This window comes from Hippocampus guttulatus, chromosome 1 (assembly GCF_054856545.1).
Source record: "Hippocampus guttulatus isolate MCC_2025c chromosome 1, RoL_Hgut_1.0, whole genome shotgun sequence".
Lineage (NCBI taxonomy): Eukaryota > Metazoa > Chordata > Actinopteri > Syngnathiformes > Syngnathidae > Hippocampus > Hippocampus guttulatus.
In genome coordinates this window covers 24,716,516-24,729,451 of record NC_141261.1, presented here as the reverse complement: position 1 = coordinate 24,729,451, position 12,936 = coordinate 24,716,516, and the positions used below count along the sequence as shown (strand labels likewise).

At 48.2% G+C, this 12,936-nt stretch overlaps 1 protein-coding gene across 2 annotated transcripts in view; it reads right to left on the bottom strand.

Moving 5' to 3' along the window:
* Window positions 1–12,936, bottom strand: part of rarga (retinoic acid receptor gamma a) — a 63,686-nt gene that overhangs the window by 19,129 nt on the left and 31,621 nt on the right. The window contains exon 1 of one of the 2 annotated variants that reach the window (XM_086122045.1): window positions 4,649–5,149. The exons of the other annotated variant lie outside the window; for it this stretch is intronic. Within the exon in view, the coding sequence (XP_085978171.1) occupies window positions 4,649–4,793 (145 nt within the window). The 5' untranslated portion in view covers window positions 4,794–5,149. Of the gene's footprint in view, window positions 1–4,648; window positions 5,150–12,936 lie in introns of those variants that run through there. 2 annotated transcript variants of the gene reach the window in all.

The following is a 12,936-nucleotide window of genomic DNA, read 5'->3' as shown; positions in this document are numbered from 1 at the left end:
GCAGAAACACACAACGGTGTCTCCTTAGGGTTCCCATTCATATTCAAAGGATTTAAAAAATAGTTAGCGCCTTCGCCCTCGCTCGCCATGTAAACATACACAAAGGCAAAAAAAAAAAAAAAAGGAGGTTGCAGAATCGGTCTGCCGGCTTGCTCCTTCACCATCCATCCGTGAACCCCAACAAAAGTTGCCGCCTGCCCAAACACTGCTGCACAAACACCGGTCAGTCACACAGGGAGAAGGCTCAGGCTCGTCTGGCTTGAGAGGCCCGTCTTGGCCTCGGCTTCCCATCACAGTCAACCCCCTAGCAACGCTGGAGCCAAGCTGTCAGTCAATAACACGGCGATAACAGGGCTGCTCTCTTCACACATGACTCCGAGGTGACATGCGCATGCTCCTATCTGCACTGCACACACCCATCAAAATGCTGTGGGCTCGCCGTTAGAGTTGTGCGCACAAATGCACACTCGTGCACACACGCACGCACACACACACACGCAAGAAGGCTGCCAATTGCCCACGCCTAAGAGCGAGGGAATCTGTTCTCAGTAAACAGCAACAATAGCAGCAGCCAAGTATCAAGTATGCAAAAGTCCACATTTTGCACTCCGCTGACATGCAGCGCTGTTGTCGTGGATTCCTCATTTTCATGTTGTGGCTCTGATTTTTCAGATGAATGGGATTCTCCCAATTTATTTGGTTGTAGGCAAGCGCTCGGTGTGAAATATCGCAAAGCGATTTTAATAAGATGGACCGGAAGGTACTGAGACATATTCAGTCTCTGCGTGGTTGAGGAGTTTTATTTACAGCCGTGTAAGTGTCGCTGCTGAGGAGGGCTATAAACTGCCATTAGCGGCCACGCCAGATTCCAACACGGAGTTGTGGAATCCAGCCTGGCACATGGACTTTCTCTGGATTGGACGCGGCAGTTTGGGTACCCAAACAGGCACGTAAGCACTGCAGTCATTGACATACAGGGGTTCGCATATAGATTCCACACACGCAAGCACGGCATCGCCGCCTGTCATTTGTCTAGAAACAGAATGGCACATGAGAGAGGCCTTGTGGAGAAAGCAACGAGCAATCGGAAATACGGTATCTGTTTATTTATAGGCAGTGCTGTTTATTTGTCTGGGATACAGCAACACAAGTGGATCTTCAACTGACAACAGATTGGAAGATTGCCATTTTCCACCGCTGCAAACGCCAATCCAATCGCGCTTTCACAGGCTGGTAAGGCAGAACCACGGACAGGGCGTCTACTTTGTTCCTTCAGGAAACTTCATGAAAAGGTTGCCGAATGTGTCTACAGTAGACCTTGGTTTCTATTTTGATGTAACATGGCAGACATGTTACAGGAATGGTGGGGATAAAATCTCTGTGCTCGAGGCTGTTTGATCAGAAACACCTATTTATGTACTGTACACAGTCAAAACAACAGCACGCAAAATAAGATCTGCGCTGGCGCCAAGCCAGTGGGGTGTCAAATTACAGAATAATGAGGGATCGGGCCTTGGAACATGTCACTCTGAATGAGACTGAAGTTGTGCGAATGCTCTGGTTGACATAGCGTGTGGGCTTTGTTGGAGCATAATAGTTTGCTGAAACAAGTGAGGGTCCGCCTCTCTCTCATATCCATTGCCACCCAGTGACCTTCGAGCAGCTGAATACTTAACCCTTTTAACTTTAGCACATTCATTTGACATTATCGTGAAGGGATCAACAGGGTTTTTGTATATAGCAGCACGGACAAGTAGTCATTAGAAGCGCGAGCTTTGTAGCTCAAGTCTCCTGCATGCTCTCCCCCTTACATACACCCCCAGCCAGTGACACCGCCACAGAAAAGATAGCACTATCTTTCCTGCGTCCGGGGCCCCCCAAGCATTCTAATCTTTTAATTGAATCTTTTGTCATTAGAATGAAATAACTGTGGACTTCCATCGGGGGGGATCAGGCCAGAATGCAGCGGTGGTCAGAAGTACAGTAATTCCTGCCGATTCTGTTGAAACTTACGGGCATTTCAATCACCTTGGGTCGGAGTGGCACAATCAGGGAAAATAATGAAGTGTGTGTGTGTGTGTGTGTGTGTGTGTGAGTGTGTTTGTACAATGGCACATACAGTACATTGACGGACATGTTACCGTCCCATCAGTTTCTTGAGCGCGTCGCTAGCAAGTGTCAAGCTTGAGAACCAAATAAATGTTGTGGAAAACTGGGATTGAGGAATTTGTCTTGGTGGGAGAGAAACACTTCCCCTTCTGGTGACCCTGCAGAACCGCTCGGCGTAATTGCCTCATTCTTCTAAGCAAATGAACATTGACGGAGAGGCGATTGGTCAGCTCGGGCTCCCTCAAATGGCTTCCCTGGCAGTTGACTAATTCAGTTCTCATTGACGTAGGACTAAATCAGTGTCCATTATCTTTACGTGTAAGGCAGCTCAGATGTAGCAGCAGCCCCGTGGCACTTAAGGGCATTATACAAGTCAAGCTGGTTGAAAGGCTCCCCTTTTCAGGCAGCTGAGAAGGCCGCCACACATGGAGCAGAAGTGACATTGGCCAGGCCGCAGCCCCTGACTAACCTCTGACATTGAGGTCTCCCTCTGCTGAACAAAAAAACAGGAAAACTGACCACACACTTTTAAATCCTCCGATTGTTCCTGGGCTGACAGCCAACAGTAGTGACACTTATCACCGCCATAGATTTAACACCAACACAATAGTGTGCACTCATGCTGCTGCGAGATCTAGCGAGCATAAATGTTTTCATGGCACTTTGCACACTGTGTGTCACCTCAAACAAAAAGCATTTTTAAATAAAGTGCTTTATTGAACTTTTTTCCCCCAATTCCTTGAGCTAAACGACACTCGTGTTGGACTGCGAATGAACAGTGCAACTCTTTACAAACCACGTGATTATTTTGGTGTGCGGTATGACGAGCCAGGCAGGTTTTTGCGCAGTGCAGCTGGAGCGTCTAATGAGATATCAGTCTCAAACATCAATTCATCAGTCTCACTGATGAGGACAATGAGGAGCAACTGCTTCGGCAAGGAGAGGCATTATGGCTCCTCGTGTAGAGAGGCAGCCGTGTTTACAAAGGTTATTGGGATTGAAACAGTACACCACAGCAGCCTCCACTTTGCTCAGCGCTGCTCGACTCCACTCCCTTTCCCTCGGGGTAGTTTCTCAGGACTCCTTTATTTTTTTTTAACCTCTTTGATTTTCTGGAACAAAGCACGACAGAAAAATGTACCTCTGGAATCCAGAATGACTGAGTTTAAAAGGAGGGAAGTGCAGGAGGGGTTATAGATGCCTGATTGATTCAATAAACAAATTTCATCTTGTTATCATCAGGACTCCCCTCACTCAGCAGAGCGGGCCGTGCTGGCTGGAGTCCCCCCCCCACCCCCCCTCCCTGGCCTCTGCCGCCACTGACAGGGCATCTGTCTTCATTAAAGCTGAGCCAGTGTGCATGACAGCCACTGAAACGCTGGTGTCTTCACGATTAATGAAGATAGATGACCCAATACAACAACCCAACAACTCTAGGCAGTGAAAAGGAACAAAAAGCAGAAGGGTCAAACAGAAATAAATGAAAAATGATCAGAGGCCAATTGTGTTTACCCGACTGTCCCATCTTTTAAGATTTGTTTCCACCGTCACATCTCGCGTCTTGTTTCCTTCACACTTCTCCCACCATATCACACAGACGTAGACGGATGCTCGCTCCTTTTCTAACCTGCCGTGCTCGGCAACAGTGGCCTCCTGGAAGTGCGTGAAAACGGGCCGCTGTTTTGTCTGGCAGTGAGGCCAGTTGTTCCAATTGGAGGTGCGAGATGAGACGGAGGGGGGGGGGGGGGGGGGGGGGGGGGACTCCCCGTGCGCATTCCGCATTTCTGATTTATTCATTCATTTTCCCGTTAAATAATTAATCTACTTATTAATTCATAGCTTCATGTCAGACTCGGGAGGAATATCATTATCCATCTAGTATCCAAAAGCATAAACAAACCTTCGACCTTTGGATGCTGCGGGAGCCTACGTTCAACTTTTATCATCTGTTATATTGAGCAGGCTCCATTTGTCATTAACATTTCATGAGAACCACAGGAGAACCCTTCTTTCTGATGTCAAGCTCACATAATGAAATGTGGAATCAGGCCAGGCAAGCACGCAAAGTCACATGCGCACACACGCACACACTCGCACGCACTCACACACACACACACACGCACACACACACACACACACACACACGCACACACACACTCACACTCACACACACACACACACACACACACACACACAGCATATCATATCATAGCACAGAGTTTCTCTCAGATGGCTGAGCAGCTCAAACCAGCTGTGGGCTGAGGGGTGTGGGAAGTGGAGGAGAGGAGACTGTCTGTCCCAATCCCAGTCTCTTCCTGTGTTGCTCGGTAGCCCCTGACAGCAGCCCCCTTGGGTGAGCCTTGAGGGGTAAACAAGCCAGCGACTAAGTGTGTGTGTGTGTGTGTGTGTGTGTGTGTGTGTGTGTGTGTGTGTGTGTGTGTGTGAGTGTGTATGTGTGTGCGTGCGCGCGCGTGCATGTTTGAGAGAGACAGAGCAAGATGTTGTGTCATGTGAGAAAGCCAGACAGGATGCCACTTACACTGAACGCTGGCACTGCCTGTCCAAGCAAAGGGGTCCAGCCCCGCGAAGAAGGGGCTCGCCTTCCGCAGCATGCATGTGCCGCGGCTGGTGACATCATAGAGCTGGCGGGGGCCCATTCCCAATGCCTCCATGCAGTCGAACATGGCACCCCCCCCCCACCACCAGTCAGGAAAAATCTATGTACAATCGCTCAGTCTCGTCTGCGCTGCTGACATCAGCGACTGCAACAAACTGCAGCAACAGCTAGCTGGAAATGCCGCCGCTCTGTTCCTCGCTTGTCTACCTTCGCCTCGAGTTCCAGCCCCTCTTCCGCTCTCAGCTGGAATGCAGATCTGGTTCCTGGCTGACTGAGTGGCAATGGGCTGGGCTGGGGTGGGCTGAGCTGAGCGTGACTCTAGTCTCTCCCCCTGCCTGTCCTTCCTGAGCTGCTCCCCGTCTGCTGTAACAGACCTAAATAACAACCTCTCGCAGCTCTGCCAGACCCAGACACTGCGGAGTGAACCAACTGCCTCTGCGTGACGCTCACTGAGGGGGGAGGAGAGAGAGCTAGAATGCCAGAAAGGGTGGGGAGGGCTGGGGAGGAGGATCGGGGCTGGTCCAGCAGAGCCTGCACGGGAGGAAAAGCTGATCTGGTTAAAGGACAAAACTTTATTCCCATTCTTTTTTCCTTTTTTTGCTGTTTTGTCAGCCACTTTTGTGCCTCAGGTTTCAAGCCCCAAACACAGCCTCCTCCACCCATTCTACCCGCCGCGCTTCATTCAAACCTGGGCCCCGTCCTGGCTTCATTGCACCTCCCCCAGTTCGCCCTGCAGTAAATATGAGCCCCCTCCATTCCCTCCTCTGAGCCCCCGTCTCTAATCATAACCATATTAAACTGCAGCCACTAGTACGGCGTGTACGCGAGTGTGTAAGAAAGAGAGAGCAAAGGTGGGGGGAAAAGAACACTGTGCTGAGGTTGAACCCAGAAACCAGATGCCAGGGCAAGTCCCTCCCTCCTCAGAGAATGGGTAGCTCTTTCTCTGGAAGTGTTTTAACAGTGATGAATGAGAGTTGCCTTGCTCAAATCCCCGCAGCGCATTTACACAGACAAATAGCGCTGACACGCAAGCGCCGCGTGCGCTGGACACACTCCTCACAGGTTCACTTGACCCTGCTCCTAGATGCACAAGTGATGGACTCACTCAGGTGAACTGATTTTGGAGATGTTGCGCATTCACTTCCGCCCATTTAGCTCAAACAATGGCATTTAAACCGCACGGCCGTGCCCTTGCGGGGCTCGTTTGTCAAAAGCAAATCAATGGGCGCGCGGCTGACCATAAATAAGCCCCGTCCCAACTGTTGCTCAGCAGACAGATAGACTCTGGCGGTGCTAAAGCAAACAGTCTCATAGAATGGGAGATATATGATAATACAATGGCTTCAGTCTGTGAGCTCTTCACATTCATCTCCCCCTGACAGATAAGTACAAGTGGTACAGCCCAGCAGGCAAAAAAAAAACACAATTTCCTGTCAATCTGTGCTGCTGGCTAGGCTCTCCATAAACACACAGCGCATTCTGCCCCCTCCTCTTCCTCCTCCTCAGTTTAACGCTTCACTCCTTTTCCTGTCTCATGAAAGAAAAGGCACACTCACATCACTTGACTGATTTGAATTGAACTGCTTATTGACTTGAAACTTTATCTTGTAGAAAACGCTGGTCTTTTTCCAGGTCGGGTCAGTGTCACGCAGAGGAGTGCACATGCGTTGACGCGCGACACACACACACACACACACACACACTTACACGCGCGGGGTCACACGTTCTTTGTTGTAACAAACAGTAAACATCAGTCTTTTAATTTGGTTCCTCATACAGTTGTCAGGTCATAAAGAGGAACCTTTCTGACAGCAACAATTGGTTAGGTAACAAAGCGTTATCTAACAACGATTCTTCGGCTGACAATTTGTTGTCAAAACGTTTCTACCTTTGATGCTCTGTGCAACACTGGGTTTTGCTCTCTTTCAGATTAAATAATTACAATGACGAGTCACAGATTTAGGATTCAAAAGCTCTGCTCTCACACACATCTTTCGTCTCCTTTTTTCATATTGCAGCTCAGATCACAGCATCCTGGAAAATAAGGCGAATCCCCTGGTGCTCACATGTTCAGTGTCATGTCAACGTTAGTTTGCCAGAACTGCGCTTCGGACCGATGAGCTGCAACGCAACCGATTTATAACACAGCACAGAGGGCCGAATCTTGAAACTTGTTTTTGGAGATTAATTGGCCGTAGTCTTCTCTTCTGGTTGTACCACTAGACTGTGTTTGAGAGTAGAATACAAACGCCTAAAGCAAGGTTGTCCGCTTATGAGCTCACCGCACGGAGAGCCGAGAGTCTGCCGGCGTTTTGAGAGGCTTTTGTGGAGTGAGTTTAGATATCTAATCTGCACATACTCACACATTCTGCTGCTGACCTAGGCCTGTCCCAGCCTCCCCGCCCTCCTCCCTTTCCTTCCCCGGCCAGAGAGATTGAACTTGAGAAGAAACCCCCCCTGGGCCACTGCCCCCCCAAAAAAACGTATCTTGCCCTGGTTCCTCACTTTCTGGCTCACTTGACTCTCCATCGCTCTCTGTTGCCCCCCCCCACCATTTCAACAAGTTCCCCATAGCCAGTTTTTCCTGACTGCCTGCTTTGTTTTGATAGACAAAATTCTACGCTTTTGTTTCGGGTTGGGGGAATGTTTCATTTTCAGGCTCGGCTGCCAACCCGAGTGGTGTGACGTCTCTGTGTTTGGGGAAAATTCTACCTTTTGTTCACAGTTGCTGATTGTGGTATGATTTTGTAACAATCACGTCACCTCGCCATCTATGCAACCAACGAAGAAGCCAACGGGAGACGGTGGCCTGAAAGAACACACCTGTTTTGAAGTCGAAGAAAATGAGGCTCAACTACTGTCCGCAGCACCAATTAGGGATATGACGTATGCAACACATTGTTACCACTTCCTCCATATACAATCATTGAGGTTCCATTCAAACAGTCAACAACACAGTGGTGTGTAAGGCAATAAAATGTAGCACGCTGCCTCTGCGAGAGGAGGAATGCAACGCTTTTCCACTACTCAAGCTAGCAGGTGTGCAGTGTGTGGACATGCAGAAACAGATTGGCCGTGATGATAGCGACAGTCAACGGCAGTCAAGAGCGCCCTCGCAGCCAGATTCAAGTTACACGCATGGATTCCAAACATATTCTCAACAAAGTTGCTTGACTGTGTGTTTCTGCCCTTTTTCAAGGTGTTGTTGAGCTGATCAGAGAAAGCTGCGCAATCCCAGTGTTCCTCCATGTCACATCCATCAAACCGCAGCCAGTTTTACACATGTTCAGCTTTTACGCAACATGTAATCTTTTTCAGCCATCTAACTCTCGCTCAATATATCTCTGACAGCAATGTGATGTGTCAGTGAGCAGGGAAACGCGCAGAAAGATGCATGAGTTAGGAGAGGGCGTGTCAGCGGCAGCTCTGGTCACCTCTGTTCACATGCTTGCCCCCAAAAGGCTTAACGCAGTGCTACCTTTCACAACTTTATCAGCCCTGGACATCTCTCAGCAGCCTTCTTCTCTCTCCGTGGCTCCTCTCTTGTGACATTTTGCTACTAGTGTTGTGTGGGATGGAAAAAAAAAAGTCTTAAAGTTTTAGCAGCTAGGCGCCCCCGCCCCATTTTTTTTTCTCTCACGTAGGACGGACGGGCAGGCTTGCACCACAGTGCTCGCCCACACCTTCTGTAGACCCCCCCCACCCTAGTTTTCATAGTAGCCTCTTTATCTACAAAATTCATTTTGTTTGGGCTGCAGCACAATTTGTAGCCTCTTCTTCAAGCAGCAACCTGAGCCGACTGTTCTCTCCTCTTCCAAAGCAGGCATAAGTGCTCAAAAAGTTTCTGCAAGTTTCCAGGACTTAGGGTGCTTGGCTCTAACTTGAAAAAAGGAATAACACGAGGAAATCCAAGGGGAAGACTACAGAGAAAGTGAGGGGAGAGAGAAACGGGCGAGGGAACTTGAGCATGCATAAGCCACCAGGGTTTAGGTGGATATCATTGGAGAAGCAGATCTAGCAGGGACTATCCATTTTCACAAAAAAAAAATAAAAATCCTGGGTGCTTAAATTGTCAGGAAAACAAAGAGGATCTTTCTGTCCAATCCTGCTTTATTTGGTGAATCATGACCAGCATCGGTTCAAACCAAAAAAGAGCAACGTGAGGGGAATTTCTTTCTGAAAAGGAGCCTCAGTGAGCTGTCATCCGACCACTGGTGGCGGCCTGGGGAGATGAAAGCGGGGATGTCGTACGATGTCGAATTGTTTATGAAAGGCGAGGCGGCTGCAGCTTCACTGATAGATCAAGGACAAGCAGTGCTACACAAGCTGTCACCAGCACAAGAGCACAAAAATGGACCAGGGCTAGCATGGCTAATTCGCTATGTAGATCATTGCCACCAGAGCAATGATGACAGGAGCCAGATGGCTCTTTTATTTCTGATGAGGTTTCGGCCTTCATAACATGGAAATGGTTGTGCCTCAATTAGCACAAAGTCATGACTTTCAGTGCTCGCACAGATGGTGAATCAAGGTCAAACTTACTTAAATATATTGCCGATTTACATTTGGTTTATACCTGCGCCATTTTGTTACCTCTTGTCGCTGCTGGTCAGAAATCTATGCCCAAAATTGGTTAAGACGAAAGTAAATAGGACCAGATTTGTAAAGGCAAGTTTTTGTAAACAACCAGTATATGCATGGCTTAACATTGTCCATGTGTAGCGAGTGGTGGCTGGTGAGTATGAACACTATCGTCATAGTTTTCTTCAAGTTGTGGAATTCTCAAGGAAGGCAATTTTCGACCTTGGGCTCAGGTCACTGCACTTACTCCCAATACAGCAAATATATCAGTAAATGGCATCAATCAGGCCATCTGTACTCAGAGGCTGATGGTGTATCCTGCAGCAGTTTTGTGTCAAAAAGGTGTGGTGACAGGAAGATCACACAGGGTGTTGGGTCATCCTGCCTTGTGAGGGAAGTCAGAGGTACAGTAGTCACATTGAGCTAATATGCTCATCCACGGCTAAATGTTTCTCGTTACAAGTATGTGCTCCCATGCAAATCAACATTGATGTTCTTGACAGCTACCTCGGGCAGGGCATCTCAATCTTTATTCAAACAAATCAAGCGCTTAGGAGATGCTTGTGTTTGTGCTCTGCTGACCGCCTCCCCATCAGAGGAGACTTCATTCGGATATTTGGCGTCCCTCCGTGCTGTCTTTTGCCACAATGCCAATATGCACTTTTAAAAACTGCCCAACCACATTTCCTAAAACAATCGCTTCAATATAAAGAGCTCCATATGTTAATAAGAACTCTGGATGTTTGTTTCCGAGGAATGAAAGGAGTGTTTGGAATTATGTCACTTTTCCTTTTCACAGCCGTTCTGACTGTAGATTGTGTAGGTGCAAGTATGTTCTTCATGCCCGGCAGCTATTACGTTAATGCCATGCATCTGTGTGGGTGTGAGCTTTTCCAATCCAAATTTGACATCTATTAAAACCTAACTTAGTCCAGTACAGCTGTTCCTCACATCTCCACAAGAGGCACCTGCGAGGCAGTCAAATTCCAACAAGCCATTCATTCCATTCCATGACGACGATCCTTTTAATTTCATCCCGTTGGGTTCCAGTCATCACATCCGAGCCTCTCTCACATTTCAGGTCATGTCAGCAGACCTATAACTTGACGTGAGGCTTTGAACAGTCAACCGGAGACTTCTGAATCGGGTCTTGGCCATGTGGGCTGAAGGAAATGACCGAGCAGCTTTTCAAAACATCCCTGTGGCTGACTTGGAGGCCAGGGCTCCGGTCCCGATTGGCACAAGCTTAGAGAGGTGTTTCACTGGCTCAGTGGCGATGTTATCTCATAGTAAGTGGCCTTAATGGGCTTCCAACTGTTTGTTTGAAGGACTCTCATAATGACAGGGATCAACTGATACTGGCCTCCGCAACAGCTCACTGACAAGAGACTCCTCTCATGGTTGAACAAACTCCTTTCCCGGCTATTAAGCACATTTGAACGACCCCCCCCCCCCCCCCCGTGACGTGCGGCACCATTTTGCTGTCTCTGGCATATTCATTACAAAATGATGCCAAAATGATGCGTGCGCAAACGTTGACCAGTCGTGACATCCCACCCCTCTGCCGTCGCTTGCCACCTCTGAGCAAAACAGGAATTGCCAAAGGCAGACTGGTGCCAAAGGAGCACGGTGGCATGAGATGCTCCAACCGGTTGGCACGGCGCTCAACAATAGAAGGTGTCCATCCATCCATCCATTTTCCGAACCGCTTAATCCTCACTAGGGTCGCGGGGTGTGCTGGAGCCTATCCCTGCCGTCTTCGGGCAGCAGGCGGGGGACACCCTGAACCAGTTGCCAGCCAATCGCAGTATAGAAGGTGTCACCTGGGCAATTATACGCTGAGCTATGAAGCTATGAGCAATGCCTCACGCGCAAATATGTGCAGCTCTGCTCCCTTTTCGTTCAAGGTATTTTCTCAGTCTGGGCCACAGATGCTCCTGACCCCAATGAGTAGGCTAGGGAATGCGATTCCTGGTGAAGAAGTGGAAGGAGAAGAAAAACAGGGTCTGGGGAATGTCCTAAGCGAGGCCTTCTGTTCCCAACGTGAACATTGAGCAAGCAATGACAGCGCCATTAGTCGAGTCACTTTGTTCATGTTCATTTATATTTCCAGGTCCAGGAAGGATCAATAAAAAGAAAAGCAAAACTCGGTTTCTACGTGGTATTATTTTAACAGAATAAAGCTGCTATTTTAAGAAATAAATGTCAAACTTGACATAGGCAACTGTCACAGTTTCTCACTTGAGAAATGTCATCCATCGACTTGGTGACATCATGACATTGTTGGTGAATACAGTCCTTGTCTTCCCGCAAGTACATTTATGCTTGTTATGTCACAACTTTATATCACAACTCCATTCTTCCGAAGTCTAAAATCTTCATCCCAATCTTATAACTAAATTAGATCCCATCTCATCTTATGATGGACTCTGATTTATTCTTTTGAATTTACTGGGGAAACCCATGAATTACGTTTGTTCCACAACCCTCACTTGTTGGGAATTGTTTTCGAACAGTAATTAGAGCCTCTTTGTTATTGCGGCACAAGTCGGCTCATAATAACAATGATAGCGAATAAAAGATCCACGGTGAGTGAGTGGTTTATGCAACCGCCATGCAGTTCTGAGGTTTGACGTTCAAATCTCTTCTCCCACCTGTCTGTGTGTGCATGTTCTCCCTTACTTGTGGGGATTTTCTCTAGCTATCCCGACTTTGTGCCACAATCCAATAACGTGCACGTTAGGGAGTGTCTTCAAGCGTGAATGTGAGTGTGAACGGTTGTTCGTCTACGCGTGCCCCGCAATTGGCTGCAACCAGTCCAGTTGTACCCCTCCTCTCGCCCAAGTGTCACCCAGGATAGGCTCAAGCTCACCCGTGACCCAAACTCGGACAAGCGCTGGCTATAGAAAACAGAAGGATGGATTTGACATTCAACTGCAGTGTATTTGTGTGCATTTGGAGTTTTTAGTTTTGTCCAAATGCCACGCCTTACACCGAGAGCTGGTTTGAATATTTTGGCAAACAAAAGTCCAGGTACACGCCCTACCGACGATTGCCTTCAGATAACATGCGACCCTATGGACAAGTAGCACGATGAAAATAATGAACGTATCATAATAATTGCTCCAAACAGACCGCAGCTCACTTTGAGGTGGAATAAAAACTGCAAAAAATAGATACAGAAGCTAATTGTGACAGTGAGCCCGACTTAAACTTTGACCCTGGCCTTATCTAAGCACGGCTGGAGATCTTCGTCTATACTCCTTTACCTTTCTGAATGAGGGTCCCGCCATGCGGCTTGGATGTAGAAGCACAAGCTGACACGTTGGAACCTCCCCAGCATTTACTTGCTTGAGCTTGCTTGTGCTTTGATGCTTGTTTTTGCCTGATGCTACTGTGAAACACCAAAATGACTCCATCTATCAGTGCGCTGGGATTTCACTCAGCATCAACGGGGGTCGGGGGGCGGGGGGGGGGGGGGGGGGGGTGGTAGCCTTTAGTTTTTGGATGAAAGACGTGCTGTGTGAGTCCAGGGGAGAGAGTGGGAAAGAAGGGTGCCTCCGCTCATGTGTTTGCATGTGTGCATGAATGTTTTCCTAGGAGGGTGTGTTCTTGGATTCCACCGCACT